General features: G+C 44.7%; 1 protein-coding gene and 1 non-coding gene across 3 annotated transcripts; one reads left to right on the top strand and one right to left on the bottom strand.

The window, feature by feature from the left end:
• Positions 1 to 992: 992 nt before the first annotated feature.
• LOC117882525 (ras-related GTP-binding protein A) lies at positions 993 to 18,266 on the bottom strand. 2 transcript variants are annotated; one of them, XM_034780882.1, is made up of 11 exons: positions 17,915 to 18,266; positions 16,833 to 16,866; positions 14,151 to 14,250; positions 13,147 to 13,213; positions 12,094 to 12,316; positions 10,559 to 10,648; positions 7,983 to 8,078; positions 6,082 to 6,204; positions 4,226 to 4,317; positions 2,925 to 3,040; positions 993 to 1,538 (listed from the first exon to the last, which is right to left on the bottom strand). In XM_034780882.1, the coding sequence occupies exons 2-11, from the start codon at positions 16,857 to 16,859 to the stop codon at positions 1,441 to 1,443; spliced, it is 1,032 nt and encodes a 343-aa protein (XP_034636773.1). In that variant the 5' UTR covers positions 16,860 to 16,866; positions 17,915 to 18,266; the 3' UTR covers positions 993 to 1,440. The 2 variants fall into 2 exon arrangements, with proteins under 2 accessions (XP_034636773.1, XP_034636774.1); XM_034780883.1 differs by lacking the exon at positions 10,559 to 10,648 and having other exon boundaries at positions 17,915 to 18,265.
• Positions 18,267 to 19,798: 1,532 nt separating this feature from the next.
• TRNAE-UUC lies at positions 19,799 to 19,870 on the top strand. Its single transcript has one exon. It is a non-coding gene; the product is annotated as a tRNA-Glu (tRNA).
• The last annotated feature ends 3,550 nt before the right edge of the window (positions 19,871 to 23,420 follow it).

The raw sequence follows: 23,420 nt of genomic DNA, 5'->3' as shown, positions 1-23,420 counted from the left end.
ATGGGTAATACACAATTCCACTTTTGCTGGGATGTTGGCTTGACAGCTCTTGGACTGAAGATAGTGCTAGTCATATAGGATCTTTATATAAACATGCCTGTTGAGTAGGCTGTTTGGGGCACTAGTATAAAATAATGCAAAGATTCAGAGATGATAAAAATTTGGGGGCATCCTATTAGCTTGTCTTAAGCGAAGATACACACTTCACATTTTAGTGCTCACATCATGAAAAACTTACCGTCTAGTAGCTTGACTTTGAGGCAACGATAGAGTGAGGGATTATATAAGACAAGTGCCACACCTGTTTTAGATTCAATATGTCCTCTTTTTCCTAGAGTAACATCATTGTGTATGCAGAAATAATTGCTCAAAGGAACATCAGCCCATTCAACAACTCTTACAGGTTATAGATTTTCCTAATTGATAGTACTTTTGTTTTCTTATGTTTAATGGAGAATCAAGCACAAGTCCAGTAAAACAAATTAGACCATAATGTAGAGTCACATTGGTGTCTAATATTGTCAGACTGCCTTTTTGAGATCACAGATGACTGAGTGCAACATTTTCAGCGGGGCAATGAGATTGGTTATCTCATCTGACTTCTATACAGTTGTCCCTTGCCCTTCTCAGCATCTCCCTGCTCAGCAGGAGGAAGACCTGAATGCAAGGACTACTATCTTGTTAAGTGGGAGTATTACTTTCAGCTACTTCCATATAACAAGGATGATCTTCATTCTGGCAAGCCTAAAATCATAGAGAAAAAAAGAAAAAAAAAAGATTAAGATGACTAATAAACAGTCATTCTGACTACGACTCTTCTGAATTAAATGCATTTTTACACAGTAGAAACACTCTCTCAAATGAGGATCTGGTTAAAAAAGGCCCAGGTAATAAGAAAGGAGAAATGCAGCTAGGTACCTGTTTGCCTGTCCAATGGCAAAGCTTCACAACATTTTAAAAGGAAAAAATAACCACTTCCAGAGCTCTGGGAATCAAAGTCCCTGGTAGCAAAAATTTATTTTCATGACTGAAGACAAGGAGAAATTTATAAATGTATCCTAGCAACTTGCTGATAAAATAGTAATATTCCATCCTTGTGATTTATATGATCATCTGGAATACAGGAAAACATCCACAAAGGCTTCAATGTGCATGACTATGGCAACTAGGCTTATCAGGCCAAGTGCAAATCACCTGCCCTTGTATCTTCCCCAACCCCTAGTGTGCCAGGAAGTCTCTCTCAAAGGTCCACGGTGTATCCAGACATCATCCAAGTGACTAGTGTCCAATGTTAAAAGGAGAAAAAAAAATAAAGAAGATTGCGGTGGTAAGCAGCACACTCATTTTAAAGCCCACAAAGACACCCACATTGTTAGATTCTCCTAAAAAAACTGCAGTTCCAACTTTTCTCCCCCAAAGACCATGTGGTTTGGCCAGCGTTCAGCGCATGAGCAGACTGTGCTTTGGTCCATCCACTCTCTCCAGCTTCTCAAAGTGTTTCCTAGCATTGCGGATGTTGATCAGTGTAGCTGCAGAAGCTAGAGCGAAGAAGGGGCAAGAGAGGAAAAAACAAAGGATGTGAGTAATTAGGTCACCAGGAGTTAAAAGCTGCCTGGAAAGGTTAGCTAGGAAGGTTCCCTGTAGTGTAAAACACAGGAGTTTTGGTTCACAGCAGCAGGACTGAAGCCACAAAGCTCTGTGTGGTTTTGGTTCGTGTTTCTCCTAAAGCTCCACAGCTATAGGTTTCACCAGGAGTGAAACAAACAAGGCAAGTTGCCACCTCGTGTAGCACTGAAAAGGGAATATTTTACATTGACCAATGTCAGATTTCACTGATCAAACTCTTGAGAGGAAAACTAACATAGGGAAACAGGACCTCTCTTCCAAAGGGCCTAGCGCTTATGAAAAAGTACCACTACTCTAAATAGCGAGCTCTACCAGATTTGTTCTGCTACTCCCAGGCCACTGAGGATGTAATGTAAGGGGCACAGCAGGCAAGATTGGGTTGCTGTGCTGGATGATCCCAGAATGGTGCTGTCTGAGACCCAAAGGGAGGTATACTGTACTGATGCAAGTTTGTTAACAGGAATTGTGATTATGGAAGGAAGTTGCTTTAGCTTTTTCTTAGCTTCCCATCTGTGGAATTCCAAAGAATGTCACAGCTGGTAGCAAGCCCCCAGTCTGGTAGGATTAAACGCATGGGACTAACCAAATACAGAAAAGTAGTTTTAAAAAGGTATTTTCTGCTCTCAGGGAATCACAGCACTAGGCCCATGTGCCGCATGTCTGTCTCACTTAAAATCCTCAAATAGTGTAATACAAAAAGCAGTTTCATAGTGAGCAACAGGAAAAAAATGTTACCAAAGAACATACAAGGGCCTGCACTCCTTGGCTGTAAGCAATGTAATTTTATCCATCAATTGCTTCTTGAGTTAAAAAGGAAAATGCAGCCATAATTGAAGCACTAACGAAGCACAACAATTCATCTAGAAAATGCCCAAATTCAAATTTAGGCCCAAAACTCACAGCCCAGTGCCATATTAGATCTGGCAAAGAACATTTACTGTGTTCAACTCTACTAGAATAGACGTGTTAACTGACACTGCCTGAATAAACTCCCATCTGTATTAATCACTATGTTGAGAAACAGCAGAGAAGAACTTGATTTGCAAAGTCTGGTGCTGTTTGCACTGCATGATCAAGCCATCTTTTAACCCATGTTCCCATCTGGTGCATCACAGTTAACACGTGTTAGTCCTATCCACAATTCCAGAATTAAACTGTTTCAACTGTCTTGGGGGCTTAGCTGATTGTACAATGTAGATGGGTGCTCATTTATGGTATCAAGGGCCAAATGCAAGTTTAACTAGCTCTTGGTCCCTGTCAAAGCGACGCAATAGATGCCTATGCTCTATTAAACTTACGTATGGAAGGATCAGACATGACCACCATCACATATGTATTCGATGTGAAGATGTCAATGAAAGCAGCAAAGTTAGAGTTCCTGACTTCCATGCTCTGGAAAGAAGCAGCCAGCTTACTGTGAGGAGGAAAGAAAAGTGAATTAACTCCTGTTATGTGACCATTTCAAAAGCAAGCACTTTATTTACAGAGCACCTCATATCTAGAGATCACTTTAGTCACATCATGTGTTCATAACTGCACAGCTTTGTAAAATAAGAACTAAGCCAGTATGTGACACTAGGTTTTTTGTTTTTGACAGATACAAAATCTGTGGCTATATTTTTGATTTACTTCATGGTTACAAAACTCGAATACAATTTAAGCAAGGCCCTCTGTTCAGTACTGACTAGCTACAGTGGGTTAGTGTTCTCTTTTTACACTTAACTCAATAAAAAAAGCTTTTGCACTGCACAATAGTGACTGACACCTGTTTGAGTTTGCTATACCCCAAAAGTCAGGGTCTCCTGAGCAGTGCACACTGGAACCACTCAGCAGTCAGAAAGTCAACAATAGCAGAATGACTCTGGGGACCAACAACAGAAGAGAGTAGTAAACTGAAGACTCTGGAAACAGCCTACTAAAGCATACATGTAGCTATTCAGCTGCTCCTACCCTATGAGTGTTCTAAATCTTTTCAAGTATTAGAGATGGAAGGGCAACAGTGGAGCAATTTTGAAAAAAAAAAAAAAAACTATTTCAAACTTTAACTTTGTCTTAAGTCTTCTGCCTTTCTTTTGTGACTGTTGCTAAATTTGTTTGAGCAAGTGCTTCCTCTCTCAAACCAGCTTTTTGGAGCTCGGGCCCATAACTAAGAGCTTATCTTAGATTTGCAGTGCCATAAAGTGTTGTCATTAACTGCCATTAGGTCACAAGCTCAGTACTATAACTTCTCTGCAGAACCCAGAAGAAAATGGATGGGAGCAAAAATGTTTCAGAACAAACCTCTTTCAATGAACACCAGAAAAAAAAAAATGATGAAAGGCATGAAAAACTGAGTCATGATTAAACAGGATACATTCTAATACCTCTCTGAATTAGAGAACTTCTCTGGTGGCCTATTATTCATAGAACCATTACTCACTTCAAGGCCAGGATGCACTACAGAGAATTTACAAGGGATGTCTGGTTGACACAGAGTTATCATTTATGTCTAGCCAGGGTAGGTGGACATCACCACAGCCAAGTCAGGCTGATGGCACTCACCCACAGTCTAAAGATTTCCATTTCTTAGTAACGTGAATACACAGATAATCCATCTCACCTGCAGCTCAGCTTGAACTGTTTAATAATATTACTGATTTTCTCAAATCTGTGGATATCGCGTTGTTCTTTGCACTGATAATGGGAAATAACCTGCAAGGAAAAATCACTATAACTCAGCAATCAAAGCAGAAGTTCCCACCCACCACCACATCTCCTAATGAGTCCTGAGGATCTTCTCTTCTCGCACTGCAATTGCCCATGCTTCAACATACCCCCAAAAGAATAGGCAGAATGTGTTTTAGAAAGCTGTCAAGAATGCAATTTAAATAGTTTAAATTATTTAATTTAAAATAAAAATCTGATTGCATATTCAAACAAATATGCATGTATGTGGACTCAGCAAACCCTCACACTGTATGCATGTGCAGTATGATTAGCAAATATGCATAATGTTTTTGAACAGAGTTTCTTCAAATATGTCAAAAGGATTTCTGCTTGAGGAGGACTAAGTCCACGGGGAAGTTATAAAGATATGAGAGTGCAGAAAAGAGAATCTAAAAATCCAGAAATTTATATTTTTTGTAAAAAAGTCACTTTTAAGCTGTGAGCATGAGAAGCTTCTGTCCCCAAAAATAGCTGTTATATGAAAATAGGGGTTTATTACAATGCTGTCAATCACATCGATCATTAATGCCATACTAATTTACAAAACCCCTCAGAAACTAGTAGAGGATGGTGGAAGATGGCAAGTATTTACTAAGAAAATTTTTAAGAGACAGATGTGGTTCCCTAAATTTTCCATTACAAAAAAAACCACCCAAAACCCAAAAAACAAACAAAACAAAAAACCCAACTCCCCCCCATCCCCTCAAAAAAACCCAACTTTGTTGAAAAGTTTCAAACAAAATAAATTTCTACAAAAGTTTTCCTTTAAAAGTAGGCTATTGTGTCAGGAAGAAAGTTTTGAGGAAAGTTTTCATCCAGCTCTCAGGATTAGGTTTATATTGGATCAGGTACTCAGTAACAGAGGGACCCTGAACAGTTAAAGTACCACCTGGGAGGAAGTGAAAATCTGCAAATATTTCAAGTCAGAATAAGGTTTTACCCTTGTGTAGTACAGAAGGAAATTCTCTGAAAATTCCAAGAATGGACCAGGCATTGGGGATGTGAAACTTCCTTACAGACTGGAGGAGGCAAAGGTGAATCATGCATTTAACATTGCTCACAGCCTAACTGCTCTGAGAGGGTGTTTCAGGAATGTCACAGGAGTACCTGGTTCATGTCAAAGGCAACAGAATTAGGCCCTGTCTACACAGGGAACTTGCCCTGAATAGCTATTCCACCATAACTCTCCATGGGGACACAGGTTTCAGAGTGGTAGCCGTGCTAGTCTGTATTATCAAAAACAACGAGGAGTCCTTGTGGCACCTTAGAGATTAACAAATGTATTTGGGCATAAACTTTTGTGGGCTAAAACCCATGGGTGAAGAGGGTTTTAGCCCACGAAAGCTTATGCCCAAATAAATTTGTTAATCTCTAAGGTGCCACAAGGACTCCTCGTTTTTTCAAGTGGACACATTTATTCCACACTGAGTGCACCTTTGTTTGGTTTAGCTTAATCCACATAAATAGCTATTGTGCTTTAAATTCATATCCTACCTTATTTCAGAATAGCTTCCCTGTGTAAGCAAGCCCTTACTCTCTTTGTCCTAAAGGCACTGAATGAAAAGTTCTGCAACCTGGAACTTCCACCTAGCATGCGTTATGGTCATCAACCCCATCTGAGTCCTTTTCACTCTACAATGCTTTTCATACAACGAACCCTATGCATTTTAGAATCATGAATCTGCCCCCTTAAGGGACAGGGCAGAGGAGCAAATGGACCCAGCAAAGAGCAAGGATGGCAGTTCTCACCAGGAAAGTGGCTCTCTCAAACAGAAGAACTTCATCTGCTTCTATAATCTGAGCAAAGTTCCTCAGGTTCATTTCTAGTTGCTGGACATTAGGAATCAGCTGATAGACTATACTGGACCAAGCCTGTCAGAAAACAAAATGACCAGTGAGTGCTATGAGGATTGCATAAGGGCGTCCCCATCCTCCCTCTCTTGTTATGCAAAGTGCTTGTAAGAGTCAGCGAATTCAGGCTACAGTCAATGATAGCAGAGACATGAGTTATGCAAGCTTCTCCCATCTCTCTGTGCCCACACACTTCAATTATGGTTATGGCCCCCACTCGTGTTCCAATCACACACTTTTTCTTGAACAATCTACCAGCCACGTCAAATTGTGACACGGGCAAAAATCTTGCAGGGACTAGTCTGATACCATCTAATTGCCAGGTGATGTCTGGGCTGAATTTGAACCCATGTTTCCAGAGGAGAAGCATTTGTTTACTGCTCCCAGCTAAAGCCTCAGTTTTCCTTTTTCTTGCTTGTAAATAAGCAGATCTCTGCTGTGTACCCATAGAAGTAACAGCAGAAGGCTCTGAACCACTGCATTAACTCAGGGACTGATCCCAAGAGGTGCCGAGCACTCAATTACAGTTGGCTCCAGTGAAGTTCAGCACATCTCAGGATCAGGCCCTCAGTCTGTAGGGGCTTCACCTCACTGCTTATGCCAATCAGTGATTTGCTTGTATATTAGAACTCCAACATACAAGCAAACTGGGCAAAACCAAAGCTTTTATTTATACATTTAATAGGCATTTCTCTGGTGCTCAAAGGAACAGCTGAGGTTTCATCTTGTCTGAAGGCAGAAGGTCCAAAATATTCATTTTCAATACAAGCTCTTATGGGACTGTATCTAGAATGATGCAGTTCTGCCTCTGGGCATGTCAATATGAAGCATAAACAAGAGCATTCACAATGACTGACTGGCTACAGGGATCCATTTAAGAAGAAAGGTTAGCCAATCTGTACCTAGCTGGCTCTCAAATAGGAAACGGGCTAACTGCCTACAGTATGGGACTAGTGTACACACTAAAGACACAGAAAAACTATTTTCAGGAGGATGTAGCCTGGACCAGCTTCATTCAGGCTGAAGCCACATACTGTAGACTGGGGCATTCTCTGTATTCATGGATAGATTTTAGAAGGTGCCCAGCTTCACCTTCCATTGAAGCCAAAGGGATTGCCAGAAAATCAACTCCTATGAATGTCAGTCTAACAGAAGGCTAATGGGCTCTCACTACTTTTGCCCACTGAGATGGTTGTGGAACATTTGTGACACTTGGAGAACCGTAATTTGCTCTCAGTCTGATCCATTTAACATCCATCATCCCAATATCTGGAGAGAGATCTTAACAGGTAACTGGGATGCATGAAGGTAAGGAAAGTTTAGGCTAGATATCAAGACAAGCTTAGAGAGTATGAAGTAGTCTCCCAGGCAGATGTGGAAGTCCAATCACTTGAGTCACTGAATACTTGACAATGTCCTAGAAAATATAACATGGACAATTCTGCACTTGGCTGAACACATTATTGTGGTAAGTGGGGTGGAGGTTCCTTCTAAATGAATTAGGCAGAGAGTGTGGGCAAAGTTAACAGGAAGATATAGGACTATGAACCATAATACTGATGGGAGAAGGGAAAGGTAGATTTATTTTATTAAGCCAGCAATTTAACTGCCATCAGCCCCACCCCTTGAACAGCCAGAATGGAACCACCTGTTTCAGAAAACATTTCAAAGTTAAAGGGCTAGGAGAATCCAGTCAAGCTATGGAATTCTGTAGCGACTGCCAATGCAGTTTACACAACAGTAGAGCAGGAGGAAGACGAATGGAAATGCCATACATGAAGAGAAGCAGCCATTCAAACCTTATAAAGTGTTTCATCCCAGATGGACGTTCTAAAGCATGCACACTCCAAGGGGCGGGACAGTCGCCTCAGGTCTTCCTCCCTCTCTTTAAAAATCTGGAAGGCAGAAGTTTGATATTTTTAGATCAGTGATACTCAGACCTCAGTGGTTCAGGAGCCAAATCAGCGATTAACATTACCCAAGAGAGCAACAGTAGTGTGAATTCATTGTTTCATTTACTATTTTTATATATATAATTTTTTTCTTGGTTATTCTGACCAAGTATTATTTTATCAACAATTGGTTAATAACATAGTGAAAGCATCCTGGTTGGTTAATAATTAAAATCACACGGTGTTTTAATATCATGTGCTGCCAAGAGCCACAAGAGACACATTGAAGAGCCACTTGCAGCTCCCGAGCCTCAGTCTGAGTACCACTGTCCTAGATGAACACACACATTCCTGTTTTTGGTGAATGCTTCTGCTGGGGTTATTTTACCGCATTTATAGTAAGAACTTTGTATTTCAAAACAGAACTCAAGGGTGCACAATGTTTTCCAGTGCCAGAGCAGCTGAGGATGCTGCAGGCCAGCATGGAAGTGCACTAGCAGAGCTGTCTCAGAGACCCATGACAGGAAGAACAGGGGGCTGCAAATCAAGACGAGTTACATCAGCAGAGCTGGGTGAGATCTCAGGACTGAAAAATTGTGGGTGCTACAGGTTAGGAACCAGGTGACTTGGCAGATCTGTGTAGGAGAAGCATGCACAATTGCTGCTTGTACATGCCTGGCCCTGGCAATGATCATTAGTCATGAGTTCTAAATTCACTCACCCTATTGTGAAAAACACGTCATGGACCATGAAATCTAGTCTCCCCCGTGAAATCTGTTTTTTGTATACTTTTATCCTATACTATATAGATTTCATGGGGGAGACCAGCATTTCTCAAACTGAGGGTCTTGACCCAAAAGGGGGTCTCAAGCCTATCGTAGGAGGGTCACAGAATTGCCACCCTTACCTCTTCACTGCTTTCAGAGCTGGGCAGCTGCTGGCTGGGCACCCAGCTCTGAAAGCAGCTCCACTTCTGCCCTGGGGCTGGCAGCAGTGCTGCCTTCAGAGCTGGGCGCCCAGCCTGCAGCCACCACTCTCCAGCCACCTAGCTCTGAAGGCAGCACAGAAGGGTGGCAATGCTGCAACCTCCCCACAAAAGCCTTGCGACTCCCCATGCTCAGCGACCCCCTTTTGGATCAGGCCCCCCAGTTTGAGAAATGCTGATTTAAGGGCTTTACATGTTTATCTTTTGCCGTTTTTAAATACATATTCATGCTTTGTTCCAACACTGTGAAATTTAAGATTTAAATATCTGAAAATGTGAAATTCAAGGTTTTTAAAATGCTATGATGGTGAAATTTGTGAAAATGGACTGTGAATTTGGTAGGGCCCTGCTCATAGACTTATGAACGTGAACAAGGACTTAATAGGCATTCAGGTTAAAAGAGGATGGGGGAAAAAACCCTACAATGAAGTGTGCTGCATTAATTAAGCTGCCATGAGTTAAGCAGTCAATCCTTACTCCGCTCTTACAGGTTATGGTTTAAAAATAGCTGAGATGGGTCAAAAAAAGACTTTCCAAGACATCAGAACTTAAGAAATCATGACAAAAGCAAGGTAAACAGCTAGCAGTGAACCCCTGGTGTGAAAAAATAAATAAATTATTCACAGTAAATTCACTAGCAAAATCCAGATTGTTCCACCCACATCTATGAGGCAGGAAGTCTCAGAAGTGGACATTAGGAATGAACAGGGATAGGGAAAAATCATTTCTGTCCCAGCCCACTGTGTTAACAACATGCTGAAGATTAACAGCATTTTGATTTCTTTGAGGTTTCTCCTCTCTCTCTCTGATATTCCAATTCACAAGAGACCCCAACCTTAAGAAGACATTTGAGATTCATACACTTAAAAAGAGCCCCAACTTGAAAGCTGACCCATGTCAGTGTTTATCTTCCTGATTTCCACAAGCTATTTTTAATCTGTTTTCAGGAGCATGAAAGCAGGGAACATACAGAAACCTCCTGACTGACTACGTAACCCAATACACACAAGATGCCAAGGTCCACAATTTGGCACTACTTTCAAGTCAGGTCAACAGTTAGGCCCAAGCAAGCAGACAGAATCCCTGACTCAAAGGAGACTAGCAGATACCTCAAAGCAGTTCCTACTAGAGGGGTTGCAATGCTTTCAAGTTGTGTCACTGCATGATTCCACTCCTCCATGCCCTTCCTTATTTCAGGGAATGCTTAGAATTCACACCAACCAACTGCATATGGATACTGATGTTAATAGTTACTGGACAGCAAACTGAAATACCAAGCATCACAGCCCTATGGAACTAGCTTTCATTTAACTTATGCAGAGTCCAGGACATTCCTGACCCCTTCCTGGGGAGGATGGAAAGTAATATTCAAACAAGCTCCAGAAGGAAAATGCTTTAAGTTACAACCAGATCGAGCTAGAGTGACAAAATGAGGCTCAGAACACTAGCCAGTATCTGCTGAGTTATGAGCCAATTTGTTTCATTGAAGTTTGTCTACCCAGGGAAGACCAGCCTGTGGCTTCACCCACGTGGCCTCCTTGCTCTTTTCTGAGCCCTTCGTTGCACATCTGGACAGGGATGTATCAAGCTGGAAGTGAAAGAAAGAGTTCAGTGTGTTGAGTAGGCTAGACCAGCGTTTCTCAAACTGGGGTCCGCGAGGGTACTCCAGGAGGTCCGCAGGCCCTGCAGATCAACTCCTCCTCCTCCCTTCCCAGTGCCTCCTGCATGCTGGGGAACAACTGTTCCCGGTGTGCAGGAGGCACTGGGAGGGAGGGGGAGGAATCATGTTCGGGGCCACTGACCCCACTGATCAACTCCTCCCCCTCCCTCCGAGTGTGCAGGAGGTGCTGGGAGGGAGGGGGGGAGGGGGCACTTGTGGGAGGGGGCAGAAAGAAGCAGGGAAGAGGAGGGGCAAGGGTGGAGTGGGAGCAGGAAGAGGTGGGGTGGGGCTTTGGGGGATGGAGTGGAGTGGGGATGGGACCTGGGACTGAGCAGCAGGCTTGGGGGTCCGTGGCAAAAATTTTAAATCGAAATGGGGGTCGTCGGGTTACTAAAGTTTGAGAACCACTGCACTAGACCAAAGAAGTGATCTCCAGGTCTGAACCAGGTTGATGATGAACCACAGAGCTAGGGGAGTGCATGTGTCATAAAGAAACATATCTAACCCACAAAGTTAATTTCTCATCTAACACCAGGAGCTGGGTATAGCTTTCTGACTTAAAGATTACCATGGCCCAGATTGAAGAGTGAGCTCAGCAGCCAACAGCACCCACTGAGGACATTGGGGAATCTCACTCGTCCTAGGAATGACAGGAGCTGCTGGACACTTTGGAACTCCATCCCTAAGTGTCGCTGCAGGTGTTGCACTGAGTGCTGGAAATACTTGGCTGTACTTCAGCCAGCCCGTAAAGAGACTACATCTGAGCAAGAAGGTAGGTCAGACTCAACGCCAGTTCATAGTCCATGGCCCCTTTGCTTACAACTGTCAGTCTTTGTGTTGGCTAGTGCCAACTGTGATGTGGACATCAGTGCACTAGGATTGGAATTGAGACTTCCCCAATTTACAACACAGGCTAAACAGCTGACACATGGTAACTATTTTTATTCAATACACAGCTGAGCTGGATTTGACCCAGCAGCATAGTAGTGACAGAGTTGATCACCTAATCCTTTGAAGTACAACAGGGAGGTTAAGGGTTTTTCTTTGTCCCCCATATCCCAAAAATTGGTAACAATGCTAAAACTGACACCATAAAGGAGAAGATTACAGGTAATTTGGCATAGAGAGTCTCTTCTCTATGTAGGCCATTAGACAGGCATTATACAATAATGGGCCGGGAGTAGCATGGGGACTACAGGTTTGGCGGTTGGGAGCAACTCAACTTTTCAGAGATTTTCCCCACAGATAAATCTGAAAAAAGCTTTCTGGAGAAAGTGCTGGTGTAGCTATGTTTAAAGTGAAAGATGGCAACAACATTATGCATGCTCTTTGTTACAGAGCCCACACTGATAAGGCAATGCTCAGCTCCTTACCAGATCACGCTGGTCCTCCTGCACTAGATCCATCTTGTGCACTAGGCAGAAGATCTTGGCATCAGGAGAGTTCTGCAGGATAGCCTCCAGACACGACTGGTAGTAGTGCATGTCCTTCTCCAACTCGCGACTCTCCACGTCGAAGACGTAGATCAGGACTTCCACATTGCGGAAGATGTTGTCCCGCTGGCTCGTGAAGTAGTTCTCCATGAAGGTGTCTTGTCTGAAAAGGGGCATAGCAGCAAGGCAAAGGGACTCCAGTTAGATCAATCAGACCAGCGTGGTTTACCCATATGTCTGCATTGCTAAGAAAGTCTATTATGTATGAGGACTAAGCTATCAATACAGCAACTGTAAAGACTGAAGACCTCTCCAGAACAGGTACAGCATGGGCGGTGTAAGCTTACTCTTCCAAATGAGCCTCATCCCTGCCCCACTTGAGTATATCAACTTTTTACAGGAAACCAACTCCATTCATCAGAAGGCTGTTCAGCCTTTATGCCTTTCCCATCTCTGCTGAGTGTCAATGACAGGGCTTCTTCTATAGACAGCTACCCACCAGGAATGATAGTACCACCCCCAATTCATTTAACAAAAACCAATGGTCCAACACTACCACTTTGGTCCAATCTGAAGCATTGACCCCAAAACAAAAGGTTCTGTAATCCATTTCCAACAATAATTTTTGCAGCCCTAGAGGTAGCTCATCCATGTTGCAAGGCTCAGAGACATTGTCTTGACAGGAGAAAGAGGCAGTGAGGGAAGGGAGAGGCAGTCTACTCCCCCTGTCCCAAGGAGAGGTTACTTTGGGCTCCATGATTATCAAGTCAGCTCCCTTCACCCAGCCCCCATGTCTGAGTTTATGATGTGGAGTTTATTAATTATATGGTACCATCTACAGTTCTAAGCGCCTTCATCAACAGTTCACTTGATACACAGAAAGCATTCCCACCCCACTGTAGCTAAAAGGACAGCCTCCTAACGTATCACACCACCATCCTAGTTGCCACAGCCACCTCCATGGGTTTCACAAGCAAAAGAACAGACACCTACCCTCCACAGTCCCATAGGTTCAGCACCAGATTTCCCAAAAATCGAACATGGGAGTGCTCCACATCAACTGGAAAGAGACAAGAGAAGTCTAGTAACTGTACCACATGTACGTGAAACACAGAACAACTGAAAAGGAGGACTACTGGGAAGTTACCATCCAACACAGTTGAAAACCTGATTCATGGTGACTATTTAAAGCCCAGAGCTGTAAGCGTGGAATTCCAGCTACTCAGCTTTACTAGGTATATTCTGCCATGGATGAATATAGAATCATAGAAATGTAGGGCTGGAAGGGACCTCATGATGTCATTAAGTCCAACCCCCTGTGCTGTGGCAGGACTAAGTAAACATAGACCATCCCTGATAGGTGTTTGTCCAACATGCTTTTAAAAACTTCCAATTATGGGATCTCCTTTGGAAACCTATTCCAGAGCTTAACTACCCTTATATTTAGACACTTTTTCCTAATATCTAACCTAAATCTCCCTTGCTGCAGATTAAGACTCCATGTCCTACCTTCAACAGATATGGAGTATTGCAGAATCATCCATGCAGAGGTCTTTCTGCTAAGACCACTGAGCCCCACTCTCTAGCAAGCAGTTTATTACTGCCCCAAATCATCTTGTTGGCATAGAGAAGTCAGGTTTTCTCTGGAGGGTTCATCAGCCACTCTGAACACTTCTTTGTGAGCAGGCAGGGTCAGTGGAAAAGCATTAGTTTGCAAACTCTATTTGCATCAACATTTAGTCACCTTCTGGCCCACAGCTTAAAGGGGAAGGATCATTCCACCTCACCCACATCCGAGGTACTTTGGCTCAGATTTTCAGCCAGGCCCCTCATGGAGGGGCCCAGCAGACATAGGAGACACTCTATTACTCCATCCACAGAGGAAAGGTGAGAGTCTCAGTGGATAACTGCCTTGCATCTCTGTGCAGATGGTCTTAAATGTTAACCCGAGTTCAAGAGCAGATGCTTTAGGAGTCAATAAGAGACCAAGCTCTTACTTGTGGCGCCAAGGCGCCGTGTGTCTCTGGCGATGTAGTTTGCAAAGATAATGGATCTCATGCTGGTTTTTCCAGACCCACTTTTACCCATCAACAGCACCTGGTAAGGAAAGGCAAGAGAGAAGAGTTAAACCACAATGAATGCTGGCTTCTCCATGGCTCTTTAATGGCTAAATACTAATGGTGTAAAGACAAAAGGCTTCAATAACCCCATGCACAGAGGACTTGACTTGTACATATTGTGATTTGGCCCCCTCAGAAAAGGCTATCAAACAAAAGCCTGAATGACTGGATGACATGTGTTCTTAATTCCTTGATATTCATGGTCAATAAACCAGCATTACACACTATAAAACTCTGTCACTTGACATGCTTTCCATTTACTCAACACACAAACGGACCACTCCTCTTCTCCTTGGCTTTTGCTTTCTTCCTTTCCCACAGTCAGATCACACTGTGGGAGCTGCATACCCGGTCCCTAGTATTGATTGTATAGTTGCCTAAAATCCAGATGAAAAGTAACTGTGCTTCTTGAAGCTTATTCATGCTCCTCATCTTGACCCCCATACCAATAAAAAACAATCACAACGCATGAATGTGTCACAGAGAAAGTCAACCCGAGCTCATTTCTGCTAGATACATCGAGAAGGCACTCTGCAGAGTTCACAGCTGGATTTCAGACATTCAGTGAAGAGCTAAATTTATTTTTGAAGTAATTTTTAATCTTTCACTTCCCCAGCCTCCACACGTGTTCTCCAAACACACTGGCACTTAAGATGAAAAGCTTGCTCTTCCTGATTCATCAGAAGCACAAGGATTTGATGAGCCAAAAACATTTAAATCCCAAACATTAAAAAAAAAAAAAAAAACAACAACAAAAAAAAAACAACCCTCCAAAAAATAAACCACTTGACCAGACATGAACACTTGACCATTCAATGTCCTCCCCTCACCACAATGCTTATGTTTTGTACTGTCTACATCACAATACAAGAATCAGATTCTCCTCCCTGACTGTGAAATGAAATTCAAGTCCGGCTTTTAGATGTGAACATACTGGAAGGCAGAAAGAAGTTTAAAAGCAGATGAGCCAGTATAATTTGACTACCCAATACTGCTACGCAGGAGGCACAGATGCAATCCCAATCTCTTGCTTCCCAGGTCAGCAGGCCATGAAAGAGCAGGAGACATTGTGATTAGGTTTTTGCTTTTTTTGGGGGGAGTGTAGGGGGAAATCATTTGAATGGCTCAATAGCAACCCTAAATGATTTGATAGCAGCAGGGATTGGCTCACACTATCAAAAGAATCAGTAGCCAAGTTCCAGTCCCAAAACAAAGTTCTGCCTTTGGCAACACCTCTGAAATCCTATTATAGACAACAGGGTTTAAAAAAAAAAGATGCAACTCTAGGCTGAAGCTGTCCTACAGAATCTTTGACTGGCAATGGAGTATAAGTCAGCAAGACACCCGCTTGATTCTCAGATCCCAGAGCTTACAGATCTCAGAGCATGGTTTACAACTAGAAAACAAATCTCAGACTTAACCAATTGACATGGAATCCCACTTTGCCATTTTAGTCACTTTTTATAGGCTAACTAGTTCCCTTCCAAAGGCAGCTCACCACACGGTTAAGGCACAAACTAGTTGAAATGCTCCCACAGCATAACCAAGTTCAGGATAACAGGCTTTGGTGGACTTTGCAGCAGAAGAATGGCAACATACTCTTCTTCAAAGAGGCAGACAGGCCCTGTAATGCATCTCAGACTCTTTGAAGCTAACCCCCAACTATAGTGTTTTCTGGTGATTGCATATAAAAGGCCAAAAGGAGAGATATCTGATCTCATTTCACAACAAAATTGGTGAAGAAATGTCTGTATGAGCGTCAGCCTGTTGTAATAATTAGACATAGCGCTATCCAATTTAAAATAGACTCTAAATTCAAAGGTGTGAGATTCCACCACCAATCCCTCCGGTGGCTTTTCAAAGGGACTAGACCCCAATATGTGGGCGAAGAAGAGAAATCTGATCCAAGTAAAACATACAAGAGTAATCACATTCTTTAGTTAGCAATCTTAGGCATTTCTAATACAGTTATCACTGTAATATCTACACTCCTAATTCTGAGTAGAGGAGCTATATTTCCATCATTGGCTCCCAATCACTATCCAATGCAACCAAACTTCCCTCTCCACTTGAACCCCTCAATGCAAATATAACCTTCCAAAGTACATTCCTCTGACAGAGCTCAGGAGTGTTTAATTACATACATATGAAATAGAGTATAACACATTTTCTCCCCTTAAGACTAAATTTTTGCCTGAGTATTTGCCATGAGTGAGGTGTATTCAATTAGTGATTACTGTGGTGGGTTTTACTCTGTGCAAGCCCAGCTGCTCTGATTATCAAAATATTTGAGAAATACTCATTTTCAAGTCCAATCATGTTAACTAAAGGACACAGCAGCCATCACTACCACAGGATGCAAAAGGGTCTTTGAATATTAATGGTCACTTGACAATCATGAAGATCATATCATGAGACTAGCACAAGCACTCACACCAGAAGGTATCTGATGAGCACTTTGGGATCTCAAAGGTATTTTTATAGGTTCAAAGGGGAACTTGATCAGCATTTGCCAATGTAGGCAGCAAAGAAGTAGAGGGTGTGTAATCCAATTCTTACCTTTTTCTTCATGGCTGTGCTTGGCATCACCCACCTACAGATTTAAGGCAAAGACAAGCATCCTTGTTACACTGCTGTGCTTTCCTCTGCTCCAGTTAACAACTTCATCCCAACCCGGATAACAGGGCCAGCTACAGAAGGCACTTTACAACTTTTGTCCCAGGCAAAAGAGCTGAAGGGATCTTTAGGAAAAACATCCTATCATAAAGAGATCCTTAAAACGCCCATGCTTACAAGTCTCTTAGTTATGTATTAAGATAAGAGTTAAAATAGACATAAGCAAGATAAATCCAGTGTGTGGTGGAAAGTAACCCTACAACACTGCCGGACACCCTCCACAAGCACGTCAAACTCCTAATACACACACACACACTCTCTCCATTCCCCTGCAGCACTATCAATTAGCAACACTCCTATTCCCACATATAAATTAACCCCCACATTACTGTTCCACATATTACCCAATCTCTAAACCCCAACAGTAAGTAGCTCCAGCCAAACACACAAACCACCATGACATATTCCATTCACCATTAGCCAATCGTGTACACACTAACCCCAAGACAAACTGGTCACATGCTCCCACACATCCTAATATCCCCTTATCCTCTAACCACCCCAAAAACTGACATTACACCCTAAGCAAATTAATCTTTAGCCCTATACTACCCCCCTAGTTACACCCTAAAGTGTTCCACCCACCCCAAGTTATTACACAGCCATTCACATACTGCACCCTGCCCATGCTAACTCCTGCTTAATGTCAGTGATCCTGTTCTACCCCATGTCTTTTAAACCCAGTTACTCATACCCCCAGTGAGATCACGACCCCAGCCACACTGACCCCCTCCTAGTCACTACATCCCCACAGCAATCCCAATATTCCATACCCTACCCCCTTGCTCCCACTCCCCCTACGTCTGCGTCCCCATACCTCGCTCTCCCCCCACACCTTGTTCCCCCTCCCCCAGACCCCGCTGCCCCCCACATCTTGCTCCCCCCCCGCGCCTGTCTCCCCCACACCTCTCTCTCTCCCTACATCCCCCTCCCCCATACTCTGCTGCCCCCCCCGGCCCCGTTACCTCTGGCTCTGAGCGCGGCGCCTCCTGGGCCGACCCCGCGGTGGGGCGGGGGGGTCCCTGCTCTGAGCCCCAGGCCGCGTTCCTGCCGAGCGGGGGCTGTGCGAGCGCAGCGGGGCGGGGGGGTTTCTCCCGGCCCGCGCCCAGCGGGGGGTCCTGGGGACAGAGCTTGGCGCGCAGACAGAGCCAATCCCCCCGCTCGTCCCCGAGGCCTCGGCCTTGCCTAAGCCAGCCGCCTGGCGGGGTCTCCCCTCTTTCGGATGCGGCCCCCGGGACACCCCCTGCGCCCCTGGCTCACGAGACTCAGGAGTAGGCTGCCTCCGCCGGTCACGTGAACAGCCACCCAGCCCTCTCCTCCCCCGCCCGTCAGGTGACTGAAGGCGGAAGGGCGAGAACTACCGCAGGGCCGCGAAGGGTGGGGGAAGCCAGAGCGGCCATCTTGCGTGGGGGCAAATTGCCCATAAGTGAGGCATTGCTTCAGTACCAGGCATGATCAGTGGCGGGGGGGCGGAGGGGGAGCACCAAGCCCGCTGATGTCAATAGGTGTCATGGGTACTCAGCACCTTGCAAGACTGGGCTCAAGTGTACGATTGCAGAGAGCCTGGGGTGGTAGGGACTCGGGCCTTGTCTGCATGGCTGGGGCACCCGTGGTATACAGTGTGTAGGATGCAGACTCGAGACCCATCTATATGACTGTGTATGTGGTGCAGATTGGGCCCCATATGTTTGATTGGGGCATATCTGGGTTGTGGCATATGCAGTGCATATCGTGTCCTGTGTGTATGATGGATGCATATATGGGGTGCAGTATCAGGTCACATGTATGATTAGCATGTATCGGTTGTAGCTGATAGGGTACAGGATTGGGCCCCATGGGAATGACTGGAACATGCATGAAATAAATAGCGCATGGAGTGAAGGACTGGACACTGTGTGTAGATTAGTGCATGTACCAGGTGCTGTATGATCAGTTATCAGGGGTATGGTTGGTGCATTTGTGGGGGCATAGTGCGTGATGTGCAGGATCCAGTTCCATGTTCATGACTGACACCTACTTAGGGTGTAGTAGAAGCAAGCCCACGCGTATGCTTGGCACATGTACAAAGTGCAGAATTAGGCTCAGATTTACACATACATGGGACATCAGGCCTCAGGTGTAGGATCATTGGGGGGAGGGGGGAGAATTGCAGAATCAGGCCCCAAGTATACATATTAGAGATGGGCCTTAGGTGCAAAGTCTGGATTCAAATTTTCCCAAGATTTTGTTTGGATACAGGATTTGTCTCAGCCATTAAACAGACATTTCCAAACATCAGCATCATTTGGGGGTGTTTGGCTCCAAGATTTTGATTCGGCCCATGATAGAGACTGGACCAGTCCAGTTGCAAAATTTGGATCCAAGTTTATGGGTGTCTCAATCCAGGACTTTAGTTCACACCCAACCTGGGAGCATATTTATTATTCCCTCCAGTACCACAGATAATACAATGTAACCTATGGCTGGGGTGAGTACAGGTCTATGTAAAGCCATGCTTATTATAATCCCATGTGGGCAGGTCTAGATGGTGTGCATTAGGGCAAATCAAGCTGGTTAGACATGGCTTGTGCATACACAGTGCAGGAATGTTGCAGGTTTGCAATTACCAAAGACTCAGTATTATTCAATTTTTCCCCATCTGATCAGAGGACAGTTTTACCTCGGGTGATATGATTAGTCCTAATGCGTATTGCTACTATAAGGGAGTGCTACAGTCATATTATAGGCTTGTTTGCTAGAGCCAAAGGCAAGTAGAAATGGACTTAACAGATCAATTACAGTGTAAGCAAGACAAATGAAACAGCAAAGTACAACTATAAGAGAGGTAGATACCATAACTTTTCAACGCCTCCCATATGGTCTAGCGGTTAGGATTCCTGGTTTTCACCCAGGCGGCCCGGGTTCGACTCCCGGTATGGGAAGTTTCACTTTTTTTCCCACATAAATTACAGAGTTTCCAAAATTATATTTAATCGGGTACAGTAACCCCCCCCACCAAACAAATACTCAGCTCTTTAAAGGGCGAACCATGGTGCTTTAAGCAAATAAAACCCGCGCAACATGGGCTTGGAAACAAGGCGCAAAACGGAGACGCTGGCGGCATGTGGCCACTAGATGGCGCTGATGCGTCGGTCCATGCAGGGGTGCATAGACCGAGCCACACAAGGGACCTTCTGGAGCAGAGCGGGGCAAAGGCTGTGTTACAGATCCCTGATGTTTCTTATTTGCTAGAATAGGAAGGGACTCTTCAGAGCTCTGACTTTGCAACCTGAGATGCATGTAATACCAAATACCTTCGCTGATTTTCTCTTAGTACCGGTGGGTTTGGGATAAATGATTTTAGTTTATTTGGCAAACTGCCTATACTGGATTTAAGGAATCCAGCTCAGGTAGATTTGAGTTGCTTCCACCCTTCTTGGTACAGCTCCCCCCGGAGGGATATTGGAACTTTTCCCAACTTTTCCACAGCTGCAAAAATCTATCCCAGGTTGAGGTGCTGCATCTGAAAATGCTGGCTGCTTTCACCTGACCTCTGGCACAGATCATGTTTGGAAGCAGAAATAGTTTATCAGCCCTGTCTTCTTTGGATCCATGCAGAACCTGCATTATAGCTTTTTGCAGTAGTGCCCAGGAGGAACCAAGGTCATGGAAGAGAACCTCGTTGTGCTAGGCACTGTACAGATACAGAACCAAAAGGCGCCCTCCCCCAACGGCTTAGAATCCATAGTAAAATACATACATAAATAAAAAGGAAAACTAATCTTGGCCATCCGCGGGGCAGATGTTCTTCCGAGATGTGAACACTGCTCTACTGCCTGAGCTCCTGCATCACTGACAATGGAGAGAGAGCATTTCAGCCCTTTATATTTCTTGACTTTTAAATGCAACAATACTTAGCACTTGTTTACATTTTTTGAGTGCTTTAACATTTAAGTCTGGTCTATACACAGTTTTTGTACTGATTTATCTGTGTAGGCAGGGGGTGTGATTTTATACCAAGAGAGTTATATTAGTACAACCCCTAGATAGATACAGTTAGACTGACAGACAGGTGTGTGATACTGTAAATATATGGTAACGAGCCCTGGTCCGTACACAGTTTTTGTACCCACTTAATTATTTCAATTAAGGGTAGGATTTTCTACCAAAACAGTTAATCATTATAACTAGTCTACCAGGTCTACCCTAGGAGAGTTTTGCCAGCATAGCTATGCTGCTTTGCCACACCAGCAAAGGGCTCCTAGTGTGGACACAACTTGTATTGGCAAAACTGCACTTTTGGTCATATAGCTTATTCCAGACCCCTCTAGCAAAATGAATAATACCAGTAAAAGGGCCATTTTACCAGTATAACTGCATCTCCACTAGGACTGCTGCTGGCACAGCTATGTCGGACACAAATCACACCTCTGACTGACAGAGCTATGCCAGCAAAGCTAGTAATGTAGGCCTGGCCCTAGTGTGGCAGCTGGTATACTGCTATAAAGGTATTTAATACAAATTTATGGAAAAAAGCTAGACTGGCATTAGCAGCTTTATACCAGTATAACTGTGTCTACACTGCATGGTTGTACCACTTTAACTATACTGGTACCACTTTTGAGTGTAGCCATGTGTCACAGATCCACAGGATCAGTGCTCAGACTCATAGGCTGTAAAGCCAGTAGGGACCATCATGATCAGTCTGACCTCCTGCAATTGTAGGCCATAGAACTTCACCCACCCACTCCTGTAATAGACCCATAACCACTGGCTGAGTTACCAAAGTCTGAAAATCATGATTTAAAGACTTCAAGTTACAGAGAATCCCCCATTTACATTCGTTTAAACTTGCAACTGACCCATGCTGAATGCTGCAGAGGAAAGCTAAAAACCCCTAGCTGCCAATCTGACCTGGAGGAAAATTCCTTCTCAACCCCAAATATGGCAATCAGTTAGACCCTGAACATGTGGGCAAGACCCACCAGCCAGCCAGCCAGCCACCCGGGAAAGAATTCTCTATAGTAACTCAGAGCCATCCCCATCACCGAGGTCGTTGGTGCTATGGCCTCAGTTTTGGAACAGTCTCTAGGACAGGGGTGGGCAAACTTTTTGGCCCAAGGGCCACATCTGGGTGGGGAAATTGCATGCAGAGCCATGAATGTAGGGCTGGGGCGGAGGTTGGGGTGCAAGAGGGAGTGCAGGGTGTAGGAAGGGATGTGGTATGCAGGAAGGGGCTCGGGGCAGGGGGTTGGGACACAGGAGGAGTGCAGGGTGTACAAGGGGGCTCAGGGCAGGGGGTTGGGGTGCAGGAGGGGTGTGGCAGGGGGTTGAGGTGCAGGAGGGGTGCAGTAGGGGGCTCAGGGCAGGGGGTTGGGGTGCAGGACGGGTGCGGGGTGCAGGAGGGGTGCGGGGTGTGGGCTCCACCCCGGCGCTGATTACCTGGAGAGGCTCCAGGGTGGCAGCGGCACACAGCGGGGCTAAGACAGGCTCCCTGCGGGCCCTGGCCCTGCGCCGCGCCACTCCTGGAAGCGGCCGGCACCGTGTCCTGTGGCCCCTGGGGGGGGGAGGAAGGGGCAGAGGGCTCCAAGCGCTGCCCTCCCCTACAGGTACCTCCTCTGAAGCTCCCATTGGCTGCGGTTCCCCATTCCCAGCCAATGGGAGCTGCGGGGGGCGGTGCCTGGAGGCGAGGTCAGCACATGGAGCCCTTTGCCCCCCATCCCTCAGGAGCCACAGGGACGTGTAGGGCTGGCCCACAACATTTTGGCCCCTGAGGCGGGGATCTCAAATGATGCCCCCATGCCCCTTTGCTCGGGCCAAAACTTTGAAAAGTCTCAATTCTGCCTTCTTTCTGTTCTACTTCTCTCTTGGTACTGCTCTGCTACCTACCTCAATAAAGGAGAACTAACAACTTAAAATGCCTTATTCAAAAATTTTAAGTAACACTTAACTTTCAAACGCCTGAACAGCAAATGTTACTTTTCTTGTCTGCATAGTAAACACTGGTATTTTTATCTGTTTGAATAATCAAAGTGGTGCTTTCTGTGCCTTCTTGGTTGCAAAGATTTGAACTGATTCCTGAAGGTCCACAGTCTGGCCCAGCTCATGCTCTGTTGAGATGGTTGTAAGGTCGACCAGCCTCTCCTGTGTCATTGTGGAGCGTAGATGTGTTTTTATTAATGTCAGCTTGGAGAAGCTGCGTTCTCAACTGGCAACTGTTAAAGGAAGTGTTAGAAGTATGCGCAGAGCAACAAAAGCATTTGGAAAGAGGGTGGTCATCTTATTTGTGCACATATATTCCAGAACATCCTTTGGAGTTGATCCTGCTGAAATGTATCTTGAAAGGGCTTCAGTTCATCACCTAAATCACTTGCATCAATATCGCGCATGTCATCATGTGTCAACACTGTCTCTAGTGCCCTGCATTGCTGGTGTAGGTCTTCTTCAGGTATAGTGAGGAGTTTTGGAATATCATACAACATCCCAAATATA

Source organism: Trachemys scripta, chromosome 9, assembly GCF_013100865.1.
Source record: "Trachemys scripta elegans isolate TJP31775 chromosome 9, CAS_Tse_1.0, whole genome shotgun sequence".
Classification (NCBI taxonomy): Eukaryota; Metazoa; Chordata; order Testudines; family Emydidae; genus Trachemys; species Trachemys scripta.
This window is presented reverse-complemented; position numbering and strand designations above follow the sequence as displayed.

What these genes read in the sequence shown, in the direction of transcription:
- LOC117882525 (XM_034780882.1), bottom strand. Translation starts at nt 16,859, where the DNA reads ATGCCAAGCACAGCCATGAAGAAAAAG. An exon ending in CACAGGCTGGTCTTCCCTGG is followed by an intron (nt 8,079 to 10,558) that starts GTAGACAAACTT and finishes TCTGCCTTCCAG; the next exon opens with ATTTTTAAAGAGAGGGAGGA. An exon ending in CATGTCTGATCCTTCCATAC is followed by an intron (nt 1,539 to 2,924) that starts GTAAGTTTAATA and finishes TCTTCGCTCTAG; the next exon opens with CTTCTGCAGCTACACTGATC.